This window comes from Magnolia sinica, chromosome 3 (genome assembly GCF_029962835.1).
Source record: "Magnolia sinica isolate HGM2019 chromosome 3, MsV1, whole genome shotgun sequence".
Taxonomy (NCBI): domain Eukaryota; kingdom Viridiplantae; phylum Streptophyta; class Magnoliopsida; order Magnoliales; family Magnoliaceae; genus Magnolia; species Magnolia sinica.
This window is the reverse complement of record NC_080575.1, coordinates 106,903,765-106,927,201: the sequence shown is the minus strand read 5'-3', so window position 1 is coordinate 106,927,201 and position 23,437 is coordinate 106,903,765. Positions and strand designations below refer to the sequence as shown.

General features: G+C 37.8%; 1 protein-coding gene and 2 long non-coding RNA genes across 3 annotated transcripts; all 3 read right to left on the bottom strand.

Moving 5' to 3' along the window:
- Nucleotides 1–1,639: 1,639 nt before the first annotated feature.
- Nucleotides 1,640–2,868, bottom strand: LOC131238682 (uncharacterized). Its single transcript, XR_009168020.1, has 2 exons — nt 2,772–2,868; nt 1,640–2,140 (listed from the first exon to the last, which is right to left on the bottom strand). It is a non-coding gene; the product is annotated as an uncharacterized LOC131238682 (long non-coding RNA).
- Nucleotides 2,869–2,998: 130 nt separating this feature from the next.
- Nucleotides 2,999–4,330, bottom strand: LOC131238681 (uncharacterized). Its single transcript, XR_009168019.1, has 3 exons — nt 4,072–4,330; nt 3,266–3,304; nt 2,999–3,151 (listed from the first exon to the last, which is right to left on the bottom strand). It is a non-coding gene; the product is annotated as an uncharacterized LOC131238681 (long non-coding RNA).
- A 15,709-nt stretch (nt 4,331–20,039) lies between these two features.
- On the bottom strand, nt 20,040–22,439 carry LOC131239048 (F-box protein SKIP1-like). The gene is made up of 2 exons (XM_058236610.1): nt 22,099–22,439; nt 20,040–20,505 (listed from the first exon to the last, which is right to left on the bottom strand). The coding sequence occupies exons 1-2, from the start codon at nt 22,437–22,439 to the stop codon at nt 20,046–20,048; spliced, it is 801 nt and encodes a 266-aa protein (XP_058092593.1). The 3' UTR covers nt 20,040–20,045.
- Nucleotides 22,440–23,437: the final 998 nt, after the last annotated feature.

Genomic DNA, 23,437 nt, shown 5'->3' with positions numbered 1-23,437 from the left:
ATGCAAGTAATAAAGAAGTAAAAGTAAAAGAAGTTGCAAATGTAAGAATATCACAGAACTTGAACTGTAAGCTTCAGATGACAAGTTAACCGAAATGAAATGTGCTAAACAATTAGAAAGAAAAAAAAAACATCTTTATATGAGCTGCATACAGGATTGTTGGGTGCACAGAAATGGACAAGCATCAATGCAGTAAAATTTAAAGAAGTGAAGTCCCCTGTTACATAGGAAAAACCAAAAATGAGCAGATCCAATCACAGTAGCTTTATCAGTGGTATTGAATCAGCCCTGCCTTGATGTATATATTGTATATCAACATCTTCCATCATTTTTTCAGATCATTTTAGAGCATGATCCAAAAAAATGAAGCAGATCCAAATATCTCGTTCACCAATCCAAAAAAATGAAACAGATCCAAATATCTGGTGAACCATATTGGAGGAACGGTAGTTGTTGAATCTCAACTGCTACAAAATTTTTGTGGGCTACAAAAGTTTTTGATGAAGCTGATATTTGTTTTTCCCATCATCCAGGTCCTTGTGTCTTGATCAACAAGTTTGATGGCAAATAAACTCACGGCGGGTATTACATTGAGCCCTACGAAATTTTTAATGGTGGGAATTCAATTAGCACTGTGGTCCACTTGAGATTTGGACGTACCTTTTTTTTTCCCCTCAAAAGGAGCAGAAATATGGATGGATAGCTTGGATATACAATACATGCATCAATGTGGGCTCCATAGCAGTACCAATTTCTGGCCCTTAAAAGAGAAAATGAGAGAGAGAGAGAGAGAGAGAGTACCTTTCACTTTGTGTGCTCTAATTTCTTCTATTCTCTTCAGCTATTGGAGGGAGATCGATCAATGGCTGCTTCGAAGAGAACATACCATAATGTTTATGAGTACCTCTCCGTCTCTCTCTTGAAGCAAAAAAGGAGGAAAAAAAATCTCTTTTATGTTTTTTCAATCCATCTTCCATTTTCTTCTTAACAAGAAAATCCATATTTACTAATATTCCCATTTCTCTATTTTTCAAAAGAATGAGTTCGGACTACAGACTCCGAAAGCGTCGGCTCTAGCACTAGTACTTTCAGCCCAAACCCTAACCAAGGACTCCAAAATTACCAAGTACCCCAAGTCCAAGTCCGTCGGCTTTGCCCAGTTTTTTGGTAGTGGTCATTCACTTGTCCTTTTTTTGTTGGATTTGGATTGTGTTTGAGGCAATTTGGGGCCCCTTCAATGGTGTATCTAGCAGATTAATGATGTGGATCACCAAACATGCATAAGGTGTATTTAGCAGCATGTGGGGAAGATGATAAGCATTTCCCATTTGTCATCTAATTTTTTACTCCTATTAGACAATTCCATCCAAATGATAATATTGTGGCCATTAAATTGATGGCAGTGACGACAAAAAAAACAAGCAAATAATCTACAAAAGTACAAATTGGCCCAAATAACATGCCTACCGTTTTCAAAGAAATAAGAGGTCATTTTAATCCAATGAATACATACTGGAGACTGCCGCTTGCACATTGAAAACATTTTTAAAATTTTAAAAGAATAAGAACAATGACATGTTCTTCATGTAGAAAAATCCAATAAATGAATGCCAAACCATCTCACAGTACTTAAATGATAGCAGAGATAATAACCAACAGGTAAATATATGAACAATCCATGCATTTATAACCATATGTTTCTAGTGCATGTTTATATCATGACCAAATTCAACTGCCTCAATGCTTTCGGGGATACTAAAAAAATCCAAGTAGGAATTTATCCATAACCCACCTATGTCAATAGCACCATACATGTTCTAAAGTAAAATGCCCAAACTAACCAGCCCATACTTGAGTACTGAAGACCCAACACAACTCTCTGGACACCAAAACCCACCAACCTATAGTGTCTTTGATATCAGCACCAACTTCCAGCTTCTGAAGTTACTTTCTGCATGTTCCAGCCTTTCGCTTCCCAGATTGCACCCAACAGACATGATGAAACCTAGAGAGAGAGAGAGAGAGAGAGAGAGAGAGAGAGAGAGGCATACCTACCTGCTAAGAACCAAGGTGCTAATTGGCTCTTGGAGAAGGGAAGCTGCTGCTGCGGCTGTTGCTGGTGCTTCTTCCTCTTGCAGGCCTACACAACAAAGCCAAAAAGGAGTAAAAACTACAGAAAACCAAAGGAAGCAGGTGTTATTTGGGGCATAGAAAAAAATGCTAGTCTTCCATCAACAACAACAACAACAACAACAAAAAACATTTGGTCTGAGCAAATGAGCAAATGAACTGAACATATGAGGCTTGCCTTTGGATGATAAAATGACCCATATGATGGGCCACATGGCTTATGGGTGATCCCCCACAAAAAGCACATGACAACAATCAAATAAATGTAAACATCAGACCGGGCCCCTTTACTTGTTAACCATCAGTTGTAATTGCACATTCATCAGGTAGCGAAGATCGTTTGACAGGAGAGAGATTCATGTCATGATGTGTGCACCACACCAAAAGCTCCAGTTACCAAAATTTGGCCCCACACATACCATTACTGGATTAAACCAAAAACATCTCCGTTGATCAAGCACCATGTTTCTTTTGGTTCTTAAGAAGTGATTTTTCATGAAGCCTTCAGAGAATCCAAGGCAATGAGAACATAAAGGCACAACAATTTCAAAATTTTACAAAAGATTGTGTGGTTCAAGTTGGATAGGATAGGTGGATAATTCAGATGTTTGCAAGAAACCAAATGAAGAACAACAGACTACCTTCTCGGGCTACGGCTTCTAGAAATCTTCCATACTCCCTGTGGCACAAAATTTGAGTTAGAACATCACCCTTTTCAAGAACATAGGGGTGAGATCCAATCATCCAAAAGATTGAGTGGTTCAAGTTGGATAGGATAGGTGGATAATTTAGATGTTTGCAAAGAAACCAAATGAAGAACAACAGACTACCTTCTCGGGCTATGGCTTCTAGAAATCTTCCATACTCCCTATGGCACAAAAATTGAGTTAGAACATCACCCTTTTCATGAACATAGGGGTGAGATCCAATCATCCATCAGGCTGGTACGACCATGCAATTTTTGAGGAATGGAGAGAAGAAAAATGCAATTTTTGAGGAATGGAGTCGAACATCTTCCGTACTAAAGAAGAAGAAGAAGAAGAAGAATTACTGGTCCTCAATTTGGTTTAAATGTCTTCTTCATAAGTGATCTGTTGAGTAGCAGTGATGTGAAGGCAATGAGTATGCCTCTCACCTCTGAAACCAATGCTTTGCGACTCCAAACAAAGGCACCCTGTAAAGCAGCACAACAAAAGTAAATAGTTGTTTTTAAAACCAGCACTGAATATAAGGTAGGCATGCTGCAGGTAATGGACAATGTAGTTACATGAGTAAAAGATAAATGACTTCATACACATACATGACATGCAACATCTCTGACAAAATCGGAGATAGAGTAACAATCATTCAACGGAAATAAAGATTCTCCCCTTACGGATGCCTACCTTTATTTATTCCCATTTCTCACATTGTTTATATTTTTGTATAACTACTACAGAAAATATCGTAAACAAAGATGTTTCTTGCTTTCATTTCTGCATTCATTTGTCAGTTAACTACAATCAAGCCATTTAAATGTCTTGAACTGAAAGAACATGCAGAGGGTCAACAGTCTTTTTTTACAAGTCAGACAAGTCTTAGTCACTCAATCCTAGAAATATGGTTCTTTCCCCAGCCTTAATCAAAAATACATCTTACAGATGTTAACTAATTCAGTTCCCATTGAAGGCTTGGAAAGAAAAGAATACAGGTGTATTTACTATTGATAGAGTACAAAACTCTCTACGTGCAGAGCTCCATACCGAAAAAAAAAAAACCAGAACAAAACCAAAAACCAGACCACCCGCAAGACGCAGATCAGATTTTTCCACCATGTATGACATGTATGCAATTTCTAAGTGCGTGCGTATCATCCATCACACTCTGCAAGATATTTCAGACATGATGAAACCAGGAGAGAGAGAGAGAGAGAGAGAGAGAGAGAGAGGGAGAGTAGCATACTGCTGCGGCTATTGGAGAAGGGGAGCTACTGTTGCGGCTGTTGCTGGTGCTTCTTCTCTTGCGGGCCTTCTCGGACTTTGGCGTGTTCCAGCAAGGAGGGCAACGACCGAGAGATCCGCGTCTTCAACAAGCAATGGAAATGGAAGCCATATCAAGAGAGGCCGGAGTGGAGAAGGGAGATCGAGAGACGTTGGAGAGAGGAAGAGAGAGAGACTTTCGGGATTTAGGGATATGGGTGCGCGATTTGGGGATGGGGCGAGGGAAGAAGGGTTTGGGAGAGAAATGGCACGAGCGATTTGGGAAAGTGGGGGCAAATGCCGCTTGATATCCCGAATCCTCTTCTGCATCAGATAACTTTTCAAATCCGAGATAGTGTACGTTTACCATTGTTTATAACAAAAATGTCTGTTAACAGTCGTACATGCAAGAGGGACCAATTTATGGACGGTTAAGATTTGATTATATAAGAAAATTAAAAATATTAAACACCTAAAACTAGACAAATTATTTGAATGGTCTGGATAACTCTACATCATTGTCACTAATTTCATGAACGAGTCACCACTATTTAACATCTTATACAAAACTCACAGGCTTTTACAAAAGAAAAAAACGGTAAACCTATCTTTGGAGAGGGGAGGGCTCTATGGGCCCCACCATGATGTATATTTTTCATCCACGCCGTCCATCCATTTTCCAAGATCATTCTGGGGTTGATCCCCAAATATGAGCTCTAAATAAGTCTCACTTAAACCACGAAATGAGAAACATCTAGATGGTTGGACGTCCACCATTCAAAACTGAACCTATGGCGATGGATTAGTGACCTTCGCCGACAGATTTTAGCCGTCGGTGAAGCCAACGGATTTTAGTCGTAGCTAAAGCCACACCAAGTCCGTTGGCTTAGACCATTTTTTTGGTAGTGAAATATAAACCTAAACCTATAACCTATAACCTAAACCTATTCTCAAATCCCTAAACCTAAACCCAAACCCGAACCTGAATTCTTAAACCTAAACCTAAACCCATTCTCAAATCCCTCAACCTATAACCTAAACCTAAAACTAAACCTATAACCTGTAACCGTAACCTAAACTTAAACCTAAACCTATAACCTAAACCTAAACTTAATTCACTTAACTTAAACCTACACTTAAATCCAAACCTATAACTCTAACCCGAACCCGAATTCCTAAACCTAAACCTATACCTATTCTCAAATTCCTAAACCTATAACTTAAACTTAAACCTAAACCTAAACCTATAACATATAACCTAAACCTAAACCTATAACCTGTAACCTAAACCTAAACCTAAACTTAATTCACTTAACTTAAACTACGCCTAAACCCAAACCTATAACCCTAACCCGAACCCAAATTCCTAAACCTAAACCTAAACCTATTCTCAAATCCCTAAACCTATAATTTAAACCTAAACTCAAACCCAAACTCGAATTCCTAAACCTAAACCTAAACCTATTCTCAAATCCCTCAACCTATAACCTAAACATAAACTTAAACCTATAACATGTAACCTAAACCTAAACCTAAACCTTAACCTATAACCTAAACCTAAACTTAATTCACTTAACTTAAACCTACACCTAAACCCAAACCTATAACCCTATCCCGAACCCGAACCCGAATTCCTAAACTTAAACCTAAACCTATTCTCAAATTCTTAAACCTATAACTTAAACTTAGACCTAAACCTAGACCTATAACCTATAACCTAAACCTAAACCTATAACTTGAACCTATAACCTGTAACCTAAATCTAAACCTAAACCTATAACCTAAACCTAAACTTAATTCACTTAACTTAAACCTACACCTAAACCCAAACCTATAACCCTAACCCTAACCCGAACCCGAACCCGAATTCCTAAACCTAAACCTAAACCTATTCTCAAATCCCTAAACCTATAACTTAAACCTAAACCTATAACCTATAACCCAAACCTATAACCTAAACCTAAACCTAAACCTATAACCTATAACCCAAACCTATAACCTAAACCTAAACCTATAACGTAAATCTAAACCTAAACCTATAAGTTATAACCTAAACCTAAACTTAAACCTAAACCTATAACCTATAATCTACACCATAACATATAGCCTATAACCTAAACCTAAACCTATTCTCAAATCCCTAAACCTAAACCCGAACTCGAACCCGAATTCCTAAACCTAAACCTATTCTCAAATCCCTAAACCTAAACCCAAACTCGAACCCAAATTCCTAAACCTAAACCTAAACCTATTCTCAAATTCCTAAACCTAAACCTAAACCCTAAACCCATAACCTATAAGCTAAACATAAACCTATAACCTATAACCTTAACCTAAACCTGTAACCTAAACTTAAACCTAAACTTAAACCTAAACCTAAACCTATAACATACACTATAACCTAAACCTAAACTTAATTCATTTAACTTAAACTTACACCTAAACCCAAACCTATAACCATAACCCGAACCCGAACCCGAATTCCTAAACTTAAACATATTCTCAAATCCCTAAACCTATAACCTAAACCTAAACCTAAACCTATAACTTAAAACTAAACCCATAACATATCACATAAACCTAAACATATAACCTATAACCTAATCCTATAACCTATATAACCTAAACCTAAACATAAACCTATAATCATAACCTAAACCTAAACCTATAACATATAACATAAACCTAAACCTATAACCTACAACCTACAACTTACAAACTATACCTAACCTATAACCTATAACTCAAACCTAAACCTAAACCTAAACCTATAACCTATAACCTAAACCTATAACTTATAACCTTTATGATTTTTTGTATTCTATTTATGATTTATTTTATATATGAATATTAAACTTATATGTATTTGTACGTGGTTGAATGTAATGTGGATAAGATTGTTTATGTATGTATGGATGTGGTTTGTGTTTGGATAGATGTGAATATAAGTATGATGAAATATATTGTAACATGTATATATTAGGGATTTTTGCCTGAATTTTGAAAAAAAAAAAAAAAGTCTTTTACCGACGAAATGTTTCGTAGGTAAAAGTTTCAATCACATTTTTACCTACGAAAAGTCTTACTAGCTAAAAGTCTTTTTACCTACAAAAAATTTTATAGAAAAATTTTATAGCTAAAAGTTTCATCAACATTTTCCCTCATGAAAGGTCATAGGTACACGTTTTTACCTACGAAAATTTCGTAGGTGATAGCTAAAAGTCTTTTTACCTACGAAACATTTCGTAGCTAAAAGTTTCATCAACATACAATAATTTTCGTCGACGAAAAATCATGTTTTATTGACGAAAAAATTCGTCAGTAAAAGTGTAATTTCCTGTAGTGGAAAGGTCCGAATATCATAAGCCCAATACAATTGTTATTCTTTTATCTACTGAAACTCATATAAATAACATGCAAATTTTAATATTGCTTCTTGAGTCCCTTGGGAGTTGCATTGTACCAGTTGAAATAAATGTACCAAGTAATTTGGATGCTATGCATGCTGGGGAGTTATATATTGGGACATTGCCCAATGACTTCGCTTCCATTGAGCATACATGCAGGCCTTCAATCATGTATGCACGTGTTGCGCAAGTTGAATTTGCTATTTATTTCCTCATACATTTGCCTCTATAGTTGTAGAACTTTTTGCCTGACAGTTGTATTCATCCATGTTATTCGACATACTAATTTCTTTGGATATAATTTCTAGGGTGCTGAACTAGCTGCTCAGGAAGGAAGAAGTGCAGCCACTTCAGCTGCTTGCAAAACATTGGCAAAGGAGCTCACTGAACAGTGGTTTCCTGCTCCCCGTATCCTGGCGTTCAAAGTTTGTTTGCCTCCAATTATCCTTATGTTTCCTTTTAAAAACTGCCATGTTACTTATTTCTAGTCACTGGCCATGCTTTTAGTTCCAATCAAGATCTTGAGCTTTGCGACTTGGCCTGAGGATCAACCACATTGGTTTTTGTCGAGTGTTTCTAGCATTGTATACAGATTCTATTCTCGACCACACTGTTTCGTATAGTGAAACCAGGGAACTCAGAATTTATACTTTGCGACTTTGCTCTATGAACTGCAGGCTACAATAGACATTGATTTCCTGTCGAAGACTGTACCTTGAAGATCAGACAATTCGTTTGCAGCTTTGGTAGGATATCTTTCTTTCCTATTAGTCTGCAATTGTAGCCTCATTTCCAGTTCCCTCATTTAGTTTTCCCAATTGCATGAAAAGCTATTGTCTATGCTCCAAAACTCATGGGAAATGAGAGCTTGAGAAGACAGTAATGCCAACAAAATGTGGGAAATGCTTTTATCATATTTGTTGTTTGTGTTCATAGGTTATGGTTCACCCAGTGAATAACTTCTAACTTGCTAAGTGCATGGGTTATGGTCTACATACAATCTGTGAGTTATTTGCTACATTTAAAAAAGCAGGTGTTTTGGGCAGAGGTTTGTGGGGTATGTCCTAAATTTGGGTTTCTTAAGGGCTTTTTGGGGCAGAAATCTGTAGGGCATATGCTATACTTTGTTCTTCTGTTTTTTTCTTTTCAAGGGTTCTGAGGATGGTTTGGTGCTGAGATTGGCTGTTGTGTATTTGGGTTTCTAGGCTGAGAATATTGGGTTGGAAGTGGGTTTGTTCCATTTGGGGTGGTTGGAGTTGGCGAAATTCGCCAGGCAGTTTTTAAATTGAAATTTGTGGGTTTGGAGCAGAAGCATTTGGGGTGGTTATAGAACTAGGTTTTGGAATTTATAGTGATTTTACAGCTGAAATTTGTAGCTCTTGCTTTGAAATTGTATGGAATATTTGAATTTGGAGGTCTCCTCTTGAGGGTAGATTCTTGGGGACTAGGTGTTGTTTTGGCTTAAGTTCGGGTTCTGTTTGAAAGCTTTCAATTTCTGTTTTGATTGTTGGACTTGTTGAAAGATGGCTCGTATGAAGCTGGAATCGAAATCTGATGCATTTCCAACGACAAGGGCAGGCATGGTATGGAGCATTTTCTTTGTTCGTTTTTTTTTTTAAAAAAAAGAAAAATTAATATGTGGAAACCAGTTTTAATTTTGTTGGTTTGCATTCTTCCCTGTTTTGAATTAGTTTCACATGTATTCAATTAGAAAAAGACGGTTTTAGAAGCTTAGACACGGATCTGAGACGAGTGTGTGTACAAGGTAGCTCATGTGCATGCTAAGCCTACATGGATCTGAGACGGTTTTAATTGCGCTTTGCTAAGCCTACATGTGTGTACAAGGTAGCTCATGTGCATGCATGCATTTGCCAGTGTGGGATGAGATCCAATCAATTCATTAGAGCACTACCACTGTAGATGTTCTTGCCTAAGAATCAGGTTGGTCCTCCTCGTGAAGCTTTTTTTTGCTATATCCAACTGCTTTGAAAACTGTGGTCCACCTATTGATTGAACCAGATTTGTTTTCATGCAAAAGCATCTACATGGTCAAACCCACTTGAGACAGTTTGGATATTGCACCTGTACACTCTGTTGAGAGTCTTGAGACACAATGTCGTGTGCATGAGCTGCCTTGCATGCAAATGTGGGCTTTGCAGAGCTCCTTTCATTTTGTTAGCCTTTAGCCTGCGTTTTGTGCCATGGGGCCTTGTTAATGTACATTATCATTGGAAATGAAAAGCCACAGAGACGATTTTCATTATTTAGTATCACTATGATGAACATTGTTGTAGATGTCAGGGATTTATTGCAGGACCCTTTTTAGACAAGGCCCTGCTCCTGTTCACATTTCAGAATCCTGCTTCTTAGGTGTTCACATATGCATATGTACTTGAGGATAAATGCTTCTTCTTTTGTTTGTTCATTTATTTATTTTTATTCCTGCTCAATATGCCCAAAACAGGTATTTGGATGTACAACATGGATTTTCAACATAAATTGCTTCAAATGATTGATTTGTTGTGCCTCCTTTCTCAATACAAATATAGAAAATTATGATTTCAATGGGGAATCTGGTGTTATTTTTTAATTAGTGAATTGGATTTTTGTTAGATGCCACTTATTTTCATCTGCTGGGTTTGTTTTATTTGAATTTCTATAGAAAATGTTCATTTTTTTTAATGATTTTTCATGCAAAATTCCCTGTTTTCATTGATGATTTGATTTAATTGAAGTTGGGTTCGTTTGGAAATTGGTTTGGGATCTGTTTGATAGTATTTCGATGTTTGTTGAGTTGAATTCTTGATAGAAGGATGGAGGTTTTGCGTTGGGCTGATCTATATATTGGTTTTTTTCTATATGTAATCATCTTTTTTTTATCTCTCTTGATTTTCCATATGTTATGCAGGGTGCAACGTTGGTGTCAATCAAGCCATCGGGACCTGCATGCTTAAAGTTTGATTGAGGATGCTAGCTTCAAAGATCCCCAAGATTGTAAGATCCAATCATCTAAACAATAGTCAATCAGAAGAGGGAAGAAAAACCAAATCATATTTGTTGTGCATGCAATGGTCATCTGATCCATCGGAACTGCTATCTATTTTTTCATATATATATTGGTTCACTACCTCTGAGTCAAAAGGCGAAGAGATATTTCCTTCGTGCTCTTTTTACACTTTGAACTAGATTTTTCTAACTTTCTTTATGTAAAGAATTGTTTGTAGTACCTACTGCCTTATAAAATTCACTGAGACGAGTCAGGAATTTGAATTTGTTACTCTTTTTCTTCTTGTTTGTCGTACTCGATCCTGCTTTAACATCGTATTATCTTTGACTCGAATATCGCTGAAGTGTAGAAACTTTTTCCATACTGCATTTTAAGGCGAGTTGGAATTGTTCTTCCTCCAAAGCTTTTAATCTAGCTTCCTCCTCTGCATCTTTTGTGGATTCCATTCATGTAGTAGATCCAGAAGCAGAAAGGTTTGGATGGAGTGGAAGGTTTTCTATTTGAATCTAACAAGGCTTGAAAAAGAATTTGGACATCCTTAGGAGCATTGGGGCATGGTTTTGCATCACTACCTCGATATGACAAGTGTAATCGAAACTAATTAGTCTTGTTCACAAACTTTGCGCTACACAAACCACACTTAATCTTTATTTTTCCAGACCTTGGTGGTGATTCGACTAGGGAAGCGTAGTTCCAAATGTTTGTCGATGGGTTAGATGACGACATATCTACACTCAATTTTTAATATAAAAAAAAATCAGAATATTGATAAATAATTTGAACTCGATATATGAACAAAATAAAGCAATATAAATGTATCAAAAATAAAAGCAAATGAACAGACATATGTAAATAAATATCAAAGATTCAAAGTCTTCCAAACGACCAAACCACATTCCAACACTTTCATATTTGCAGTTGCAGTGAAATAATATTAGAGATCATTCAACTTTCAATAAAAAAGAATTGAAAAACTGAAAATAATTACTGATCTGCAGGTAGACTCATCACGAATCTCAATCTCCTCTTCTTCATCATTATCATTCATATCTCATCCCCATATCAGGCGCAACCAATCTTCCGTACAAAACAACGCATCAACTGTATTTAGTGAAAGTGAGCTTCAATACTTGCTCACAACCCTGCTTCCTGTGCTGAATGTGGATTTTGATGCCACTGTTGAAATTGGTATTGATAATATGTCTCGTGCCATCACAGATAATGTAGGGTATTTTGATTCACTGACCCTCATTTTCCATCATTCCAACACATCAAATTCGGATCGTACTACGATTGACTCATTGAGATACATTTCTAGTTCTGATTCTTTAGTATCAACTCCCATTTGTGCTTGTGCCAAGTATGATATGTATTTATTTAGCATATTTGGATTACCAGGTACAGAAATATCCGCATCTCTACTTTCTTCAACACCCGTTACAGGTAAAGTACTAACATACGATTTGTACAAATCTTCAAGGGCTTGACGAACCTAGGATGTCTCTGTTGCCGCTCTTTCAATAGGATAAAGCTTTATGAAAATAAAGCTAACCAACCCTATATTACAACGAGGATCAAGAACAACTACCAAGGACATCAACAAATGACATTCGTCCCAGTATTTATCGAACTTCGTTTTCATACCAACTGTCATCTAGCGTATGAAATTTGGACCCGCACTGGCATTTTTCTATAGAGCATCCTTAATCTTCCAAAGAGACAGAAGAAACAGATTCGCGGTTGGATACTGATTCCCAGAAAAAATCTTCGTGCAATCGTAGAAAACTTTAAGAAATGTGTGAACTTGTTTTGCTTTGGCCGAATCATCTGTGTTCGGCAACCAAAAATACATTCTGTCACACACCGCGTATTTAGAAAATACAAGTTGTAATTCCATTACCGTATCTAACATTTCATAAGTCGAGTTCCAATGTGTACACATATCCAACTTCAACATTTTTTTAGATGGCACTTCAAACGTTGGATGATGTCATTTCATACACTCAGTCTCGATGACACCCCCTTATATATTTCACTTTCTCTTATGTTCTCTATAGTGTTATTAATTTCTTTCAGTCCTTCTTATTCAATCAAATTTACAATATGGGCACAATATCTGACCTGGAATATTTTTCCTTCAAAAAATAAATTCTCTGTAGCCCTGAACTGGTTACGTAAGCATGAAATAACACTGTCATTTGCTGAAGCATTGATTAAAGTTATTTCTAAAAAATTTTCTCAATGCCCCAGCCTTCTAGACAACTGTAAATGCAATCTGAAATAAGTAAACCAGTATGTGAAGGAGGAAGGTTGCGGAAGTTCAAAATTCTCTTGTACAGTTTCCAATCCTTATCGACATAGTGAGCGGTTAATGAAATGTATCTTTTTCTTTAATTGGACGTCATCCATAAATCAGGCGTCAAACTTATTCTGGACACTAAAGTCAAAACTTCTTTCAATTTCATCTTCTCCTTTGTGTACATCTTCGTGCACTCTCTCTGCACTGTGACGCGAGAGACATTCTTGGCCCGAGGGTTAAGAAATTGACAGAAAGCCCTAAATCCTTTACTTTCTATCATTCTGAAAGGTTTTTCTTCCAGAATCACTAATGTAGCATACCACTCATTTAGCTTCTCTTTGTCAAACTTATGAGTGGACACTACGCCTTGTGAGTCGTCTCCTTCTGACTTCGTAAATGACAGTAATTATTGGCCGGGAGGAGGGAGTCTTGGTCTCTTAGGACACATCTTCAAATGTATGTTTAGATGTGTCGCAGATCTTCCTAGAATCTTGCTGTATAACCCTTTACAGTAATTACACTTTATCTTCTGTACACCGTTAACTGTCACATCTTCAAAATCATCCCACACTACTGATCTCATCTTCTTCCCTTTGTATGCAGTTGACGTGTCTGTGTTTCCCTCTACGATTAGAGGAGATATGGCTGATGCACCCATTCCATGGGTATTTGGATTTTCGTCTTTACTAGTCATCTATAAAATAAAGTTTTCGATATGTTATACAGCTATACCTAGATGGCTAGACCGCTAGACGGGCATACTTACTTAACTGTCTAAATCAGTCATCTATTCAAGGTTGGATAGATTGTAATGCCTTCATTTTCCAATTTAAATGCTACGCCGAAATTTTGGCAGCATCTCCCCTTATTTCTCCAGAATATATTAATCTTGTATTTGATTCTTATGTCAATCATCAACAAAAAGTGTAGACATTTGACGACGAAAACAAATACATGAAATATATCTAGAGAGAAAAAGGAGAGACGAAATCAGAACAGGCATATGCATTTAAATTGTAATAAATGAAAACATTACAATCTATATAACCCTGAACTGTCCAAAAAAGGACAATTTGAGAATTTCTATACATCCAAAAACACACTGAATCTATGTCTGGCAACATAGAAATCCTCAAATGGACAACTGATTATCCTATACTATAAGTAGAATAATACAAATAATTCATATCTATGCAAACAAAGGAGCGGGCTGAAATTGACATTCATCATCTAGCTAACTAATAACAAAATGTAAAATGAAAAACCAAAAACATCTTAAAGTGGTAGCATTCAACACTAACAAAGTAACAATTAAACTGTCATTTATAAAGTAAATTAAGAAACATGAAAAAAATAACTATTAGGTCATGGGACTTAAATAGTAGAGGACAATAATTAATATATTAATAATTTCTATATTAACATATATTAGCTATATTAACATATATTAACATATATTAACAATTTTAACATATATTAGCTATATTAGCTATATTAACATATATTAATAATTTTAACATACATTAACTATATTAACATATTAACAATTTTTATATTAACGTATATTAGGTATATTAACATATATTAGGTATATTAATACACAATATTAACATATAAACAATTTCTATATTAACATATATTAGCTATATTAACATATATTAACAATTTCTGACATATATTAACAATATATGATATCAATTTCTGACATATATTAACAATTTATACAATAATAATAATAATAATAAATCAACACCACACAATATTCTAAAAAAATAATAATAAATCAACACCACACAATATTTCAAAAAAATAATAATAAATCAATTTTTGACATATATTAATAAATTATACAAAATAATAATAATAAATCAACACCATACATTACCGGGCAAGCTACGGCAGGAACGACTGGCACCATGCGTGCATGGCAGGGATGATGAATGAGTAGCAGGGACGAGCTGCGACATCGGACAAGGGCACCGGGCAGGCCGCATGGACTAGCACCGCCGAACAGGGGAGAGAGAGAGAGAGAGAGAGAGAGAGAGAGAGAGGGAATGAGTTTTTTCGGACGGGCGCTGGGAGGGAAAGAAAGGGGTTTTTTTTCGAACAAGCGGGCTGCTGAAAATGACTGGAAGGAAAAAGGGGGCGTAGGGTTTTTTTTTTGGGTGGGTATATATACCCTCGAGTACGAGTCAAGTACCGAGTCGAGTACCGAGTCGAGTACTGCCCAGCTCGTACTCTACTCGAAATCAAAACGAGTATAAAAAATCAGCTCGTGCTTAGCTCAAACTCATGATGAGTCGAGTCGAGTCGAGTAATTTCGAGTCGAGTCAAGCGAGTAACCGAGCTTACTCTGCTCGTGTACAGCTCTACTAGCAATGGTAAGAGACGACATTATTATTTCTTTTTTAAAAAAATAGAGAATAGCTACGGCTATTAACCTTAGCTCGAGATCTTACAATTGCAGCATTACCAACTTTGTCCTATAGCTACAAATCTAGTCATACTTTTAGCTACAAAGATCATTCGTAGCTGTATGTACATTTTGCTACAGAAAATGAGGCTACTGATTGTGTTTGTAGCCATTGATATCTATCACTACGGATGAAATCCGTAGCCATAGATTTCAGACCTGTGGCTACGGGTCGTGCTACGGAGGATAACTGTAGCCATAGATCTTTAGCCACGGTTTTCATCCGTAGCCTTTGCCCCTTTTTCTGGTAATGATTTCCTTGACCTTGTCAGGAGCGGCACGAAAGTAGTATAGGCAACTGAAGTCAAGATCCATCAATTATTTCACCTGGCTCAGCAAAGACTTTATCACCCAGTTCATCGTTGGAAAAGATGGAAGAAAGCCGGCAACTCATCTCTTCACCATTACCCAGAGAGAAGACGAGCTACTGAAGGACTACATCATCTGCTTCAATGCGGAGGTAGTGTAGGTGGACGGTTATTCGGAAGAAATAACTTTGGCCGCCATGATATCTGACCTCGGGGAAGGCCGATTCCTCTTCTCGATCAGCAAAAACCCTCCTACCATATCGGTTGATCTTCTCGGCCAAGCACTATTTTTTAATGGTGTGCGTGCAATAACCACTGTTTTCTATGGTACAGTCCACTAAAGATTTGGATCCACCTCATTTTTGGGTTCCAATCCTAAAATGATGTAAAAAACAAAATATATATAAAAAAAAACGGATGGACAGCGTAGATAAAACACATACATCATGATGAGGCCCACAAAGGTTTTTAAGTACTACACGATACCATGAGATTTTCATTTCCACATTATAAAAATTATAAGCTGCCACTCTAGCTTATCATGATGTGTGTGTGGGTCAGTGAAATCGCATTATATGTTTAATCCCATGCGCCAGATCCGAGGCTAAAAACTAGGCTTATCTGTGATTCAAATAGACCATATCAAATGAAACTAGGAGAGAGATCCACTATTGATTTTTCTTATTGAGCCCATTGTGATGATTAGGTAAAATCTACTCAAGACAATCTGTGCTTCAGATGGGCCATATCGAGGGAAGTAGTTTGGAGGGTAGGTATCACCCCTTTTTCAATCATTTGGACCATCTGATTCAAGTATAGAGATTTTCTTAGACTTATAGCTAAAATTAGTTCATGCAACTGGTAATCGGTCTGGATTTCATAAACACATCATATAGTAGTCGGTGTGGATTTACTAAATACATCATGGTGGGGCCAAATAACTTCATTACGTGACAAATGCAAATCCGTTTTCTCGTAGTAATATCAATTAATAAGAGAAATTTTTAGGTTTTTTTTTTTAATTCAAATTTAGATTTGAGAGAGAGTTTGGATCTCAGAATCCCTTTTCAATTTCTTTTTAATTAAAATTTAAATTTGAAGAGAATTAATAGGTAGGGAGTTTAAATGTGATAAGAATAAGATATAGGGCTAATTTGTTACCCAAAATTCCTCAAAGTGAAAAGTCTAATTTACAATTTAAATTAATCACGCACTAATTAAGTCAAGGGTAGTGTATGACGCAGCACCAAAGGTAACGTGTGGTGGTGTAAAACCTCAATGGCGCCCCCACCATGCTATGTGTTTATCCGGGCTTTCTATCTAATTTTTTAGATCATTTTACCGCATCAGCCCCAAAATGAGATAGTTCCAAATATCAGGAGTACCGAGTACTATACTCTAAGATACTGAAACAGTGGTGATGAACACCCCACCATTAGAAATTTTTGGCTGATACAAAAGTTTTAGATCAAGCTGATATTTGTCTTTTCCCTTCATCAAGGTCCTTGTGACCTAATCAACAGATTAGGCAAATAAATATTATAGTGGGCCAAGGAAGTTTTCAATGTTGGGCGTTCAATCATCATTTTCCTGCTATGTAATCTACCTAAGAGTAATTTGGATCTACTTTATTTTTGGGATCATGCCCTAAATAACCTAGAAAAATGGATAGAGAGAGTGAATAAAACTGTTACACAATAGTGTGGTCCAGAAAGCTTTTCCAGCACCACCAAGTAACTACGTTGGTATGTGCTACAATAGCCTGCCAAATCCAAGAGCGACCCATTTTGGGGCCAGCCATGTATACGTGAAATCCTCTTGGATCAGAAGATGTGCCTTGAATTGAAGATTCTTATGGTTATAACTATATTGATGGAATGTCACATGATGATTTTGTTGTAGGACATGGTAACGTGATTTGCTTTCGAACTCGCATGGGATACAACATGTCTGTAATCCCAAAATCCCCTTTAAGTTCTTCGGACCGACTCTGATGTCTCTGTTGCTTTGTCCATCAGTTGTGTAAGCTGATATTTGTGTTTTCCCTTTATCCCTGCTGGAGTCACCATATGACCAGTTTAGATGGCATATAAATATCTTGATGGACTCCATTTGTACAAATTGGTCCGTCAGCCTTCCTTCTAGCTCTAATGCGCTGGGGCTTCTGAATTTTCTTACCATTCATGGCACAAAAGTAGTCATTGCAATTGCATGCCTTTCAGGTCCGATCTACATTGCGAAGATGGTGAGTGGTGAGTCTTTATCATAACTTGAGCCTGCTCTACAAATTTGAGCCTACTCTCCCAAACATAACTTGTTGCTAACTACAGTTTCCTCACTCTATATGGAGTTAAATGTCACCATTCAATTGGTTTCGGCATCCAAATGCAGCATTAGGACTGCTCGTTTGCCACTTAGAAATGAATTCATCACTTTTTAGTTAGGGATGCTTGTAAGCAACTTCACTCTATGAAAATTTTAAACATGTCTGCTCACTCATTTGTTTTGGATTATGACATACACTGCCTTTTGTTTTATGAGAATTCTAAACACTTCCACACGCATGCAAAGGCAAAACTCAGACTATAGTATTTTGCTCATTTCGTACATATTCCTCTAATAGATAGTGGAAGGAGGTACCTTTACGATTGTCATCACAAACCATTATTACCTACCTCCTGACCGGCAACAGGGGCGGCTCAAAGGGTTAGGAAGGTGAGGCAATCGCTTAAGGCCCCTAATTAAGAAGGCTCTATATTATAGCAAAATTAAAATTTCTTAACCACGATGATCTTATATTATAGCAAAATTAAAATTAAGAACAAGGGAAAAAGTCTAAATTTTTTGAAATAAAACTCATTGAAAGGCCTACAAAATATTAACATCTAAAAATTAGTTTACATGGTGGCCGTACAAAACATTATGATAGGCCCTGGGAAGTTTTTAATGGTGGGTATTCAATGTCTACTCTTTTATGTGTTGTGATCCACTTAAAATTTGGATCTACTTCATTTTTAAGATCATACACTAGAATGATGTGTAAAAACTGCTGAATGGCGTGGATATAGAGCGCATAGATGCTGTGGGCCCCAAGGTCAGTTAAGCACCCATCTGCTTTGTTACGGACGCGGATTGCGTCCTACCCCGGCCCGTATCTGGCCCCGAACGGGCAGTTCTGTGGGCGAGCCCACTGTGATGTATCGGTTTATCCACGCCGTCCATCCCTCTTCTAAGATCATTTTAAAATATAACAACAAAAATGAGGCAGATCCAATGCTCCAATGGACCACACCAGAGATTATCCTTACATTTAATGCAACTGGCATTTACTGGTCTGTGCATTTAATGCAACACAAGCTTATTATTTGGTGTGGTCCAATTGAGCGTTGGATCTACTTCATTTTTGTGCTTATAGCTTAGAATTATCCGAGAGGGGGGATGGACGGCGTGGATAAACCGATACATCACAGTGGGCCCGCCCACAGAACTGCCCGTTCGGGGCTAGAGAAGGGCGGGGGTAGGACGCAATCTGCGTCCCTTTGGTACCCGGTAACACTGATCCACTCCCCCACGGATCTCGGGAATGTCCGACGTTTTTGGGAACCAACCGTACAAAAGGTCCACCCTTTTTATTTGCACATGGCCTACCGTTATGCGTACCACGAAATCTACTCCAACCATTGGATGTTTAATCATGTGCAGGGTACAGAACCAAAAAATCAGGCTGATACGGTGATTCAAGTGGGCCATATTAATAGAAACAGTTGGGAGAGACGTCCACCCTTGATTGTTACCAGGCTCACCATGATGAGCATGAGAAATCCATTCCAACTATTGGATTGCACACCAGATTCTAGGCCTGATGACTAAGATGAAAGCTCATAAATGATTCAATTGAGGCCAAGGGAAACAATTTTCAGGGTAAGCATTCTTTGTAGATTGTTTTTAATCGTGTGGTCAATCTAAACCACTGATGGGGCTGATTTAAGAGCCGTGGATGCAACATTGGGTAACTTAGCTAATGGCTGAGGTGGATTTTACATGGACACCGTGGTGGAGCCATCCCAGCCAGTAACTCCTTTTCCTCTTTAAAGTATCTTTTGCATGGGCACCCTTCATTAACATTAATTAGCATTAATTAACAACGCAAGCATCTCTCTTCTAAAAATTAGTTTACAATTTTAAAATTGAAAATAAAAAACAAATCATAGAAACCAGCAATATCAATAATAACAGTCTAACTCTATCATTTCTTTTTAAAATAATAGCATCATTCCCAATAAATTCTTCTCCAACTTAGGACCACAAGTACCTATTTTATTGCTAATTAAGTTCTCAAAAAATTAAATTGTAACGTCATTTTTATAAATTAAATTCTAAAAACGCTAGAAGCAAAATTTTTGTTTAATTTTGAATTTATTAATTATTTTTTAAAACTAAAAAGGTTTATTTTTATGACTTGCCTAAGGCATCCAAAAATGTTGAGCCGCCCCTGATCGGCAAATAAACAGAGGGGAGTACTTGAACTCTTCAATTCTACTGGACCTGTTCTTGAGCTCGTTGTTCATGATCAGTTGATGGCACCGTTTGACGCTAACGTGGTCTAGCTCAGTGCACGAGTCTAGGATGTTACATAGAACTTCAGAAGATATAGTGGCATTGTTGAGGTTGAGCCACTTGAGTTTTGGCATGAATTTTCCGATCGCTCTTGCCATATCTTCTGTTACACGTTGATGGCCCAAATTGAGGCCCACTAGGCTTGGACAAGATTGACCCATTTCTTCGATTAATGAGGCGGAGACAGCCTTGCAGAACTTAACGTCGATGAGTTTCAGGTGCTTGGAAGTGCGGATTAGATTGAGAAGAGCAGCTGGTGAGATTCGATCTGTATCTCGAAGGGAGATTGACTCAATTGACGGGCATCTAGCATGCAATTGGATTCAACATGATTCATGTTAATGAATTGAAATTTTAGGTCTTTAAGCCCCTTTGATGGTGTTGATGACCAAACGCGCGCCCCCCCAAAAAAAAAAAAAAAAAAAAAAAAACCACCGTTCCTTGTGATAGATTTTGATTCTTGTAAGATACGTACAAACAATCACTATTGCTATGAACGGCAGAATTACATCGGTTCAACAAACAAAATCTGGACCACCAAATTCACCACAAAAGAGTGGACGGATTTGTTCATGATAATATTGCATCCATATTTGACTTAAGTGGCTGTTTGGATGCAAGTAATTAAACTTTGTTTCGAACCTTGGTTAGAACTCATCTCCTGTGATGTGAGCCCAAATCAAGGGAGAAGAAACTGTTTCCTTTTTCCATGTCCCATCAAAGTTTTGAATTAGGGTGAAAGTTAGGCCAAGAGGGTTTCTGGGGTGCTGCAGTACGTGGACGGTTCAGATTTTGAGCTCATATCACAAGAAATGATTTCTAAAAATGTTCCAACGATAAGCAGAACTGGTGAGAACCGGCACCACATATATGCATTCCTTCTCACGGTAGCACCAACTTTCAGTCCCATACAAAACTCTGGTGCGCCATACCAAAGAGAAATGCAAATCATAAACATATATGTGTGTGTATGTGTAGAACATCTACCCCATCAGTCAGATGCATCATTCCATGGTGGGCCACGGGCTTAAAAATCAGATCAAATCCATGACTTAGGTGGACCACACCACATACAACAGTTGAGAGGGGTTACCCTCACATTAAAACCTTCATGATCATTTATTGGGCCCACCGAGATATGGTTCACAATTCCAGCCCATCCATTGTGTGTGTCCCACTTGGATGAGGGGTCAGACTGAGTTTCAGACACATCCAAAATTCAGGTGGGCCCCACCAAGTTCCATATACTACTGATTTTTAGGATATCCCATAACCTGGGACTCATAAATACACGGTGTTGATGTCCGAGACACATCATTATGGGACCCACACAGCTCGACCTCACAAGAAGTTCCCATGAGGTCAACCTTATATTACCATTTCATATATATATATATATATATATATATATATAGAGAGAGAGAGAGAGAGAGAGAGAGAGAGAGAGAGAGAGAGAGAGAGAGAGAGAGAGAGAGAGATGATTGGGGCTGAATTCCCTGAATCATGGACTGGAATTGGACTGGGTCACACCATGATTCAGGCTTGCTTAGCCAAGCCTATTTAACCACTTTCAAATACAAACCAAGCCAGCTATCTGGGCAGTTTTGGCATTGGTTCAGTGTTTTAGATATGACTCGTTTATAACAAGCAATGCATGACCCGGTGGGGCCACATGCAGAGATGATTGGGATGATCGTCCAAATTCTGGATGCTGATAGTCCTAAAAGTTATGTTTGGAGCGAAACCTGATCATCGACTTTCGTTTTTAAACGGTTCCCATTCGACTACTATTGCATTGCTAGAATAATCTATGAACAATTCCGATCATTCCACCATCTCTGCATCCCGAGCCCTCAGGGCTGACCATTTGGTACTTAGAGTCAATCGAAGAATCCAAACCTGTCCGCAATCATCATGACCGTTGTGTCATCAGCAATGCGGCGGACACAGATTGACTTGGCTCCGGCTCCAACATGCCTTATCATGTATTCAGACTCCCTGAACGTCCTCTCTCGATTATCAGTAGGTATTGCAGTTTCTTTGATGTAGTTGTCTAGAAATCTTTCATAATGATTGAAGTGGACACAATCCCAGCACTCTGGATAATGAGCCACGCAGCGCCACGAATGGCACACGCTTGCGGCCGATATCAGCGAATCAAAGTCTAGCTTGGAGAAGATTTCGATCAGGACTCCATCGATGACCGATGCCCAACATACATTGCCGGCCCGGTTATCCATGTCTCACTACGTTTGCTTGCGTTTGCTCTCTTTCCTTCTTTCCATATATAGAGGATCATGGCGATCATAACCAGGCAAACTTTGGAATTATCTTTTGAAATTTGTTATAATACATCCCTACATATTGCAATATGATGCATCGTTAATTTATTATTTGGATTTGGATTCATTTCAATGAACTAGATCGTTCATGTGATATGGCTCACTTTAGATGATGATGTTCAAAATTGAAAAACTTTCAAAGATTTAGCATGAAAACGTTTGATTATATAAAGTTCATGATTACCATTTCTTTTAACAGTGAAAAGAGTCAAATTATCAAGGACTCAGATAATTAGATATCTATTCAAGATACAAACTGATACGATCTTATAAACGGTTTGGATCTTTGAATGAGAACCCGGATTGAAAGGGTAAAATTGCGAAGTATCACAGTGAAATGCATCGGCATGTATTCTAAGTTCTGTTTTCGCCCTGAACGATGACTCCTAGCATCTGGACTTTTCCGGGATTTGGTATTATGCGCCGCACACGTGCTTCCAGATGCATGCCGATAAGGGATATGCTTTGATAGGATCGCTAACATGCAGGTGGTTGCATAAACGTTGTATGCAGTTTCCTCGTGTGGATACACATTGGGAAAATGGGCCTTGTGATCGGGACTGTTGTTCTCGTGGGACTCCATGTAGGTAAGGTATATCCAAAAGAAAAAGGAGGATTGGATTTTGGGTTTCAATCTAGTAACTTCCGAGCATGGGAAACGGTTGTGGCAGCGGTCTGATCATTTGAACGTGGACTGTTGATTTGTTTATATATTTTCTTGCCACAGTTGAGAATTTAGAATTGTTCTGTAGAGGAAACTTTTGGGGCATGACCCACCTGTTATGATAGATATACCACCATTCACAACCAGGCCCAAATAGAAGTGGTCTGGATCACTCAGCACCATTCACGACGGGGATGTTGATGGCATCGCAGAATATACGGTGGAACCATTG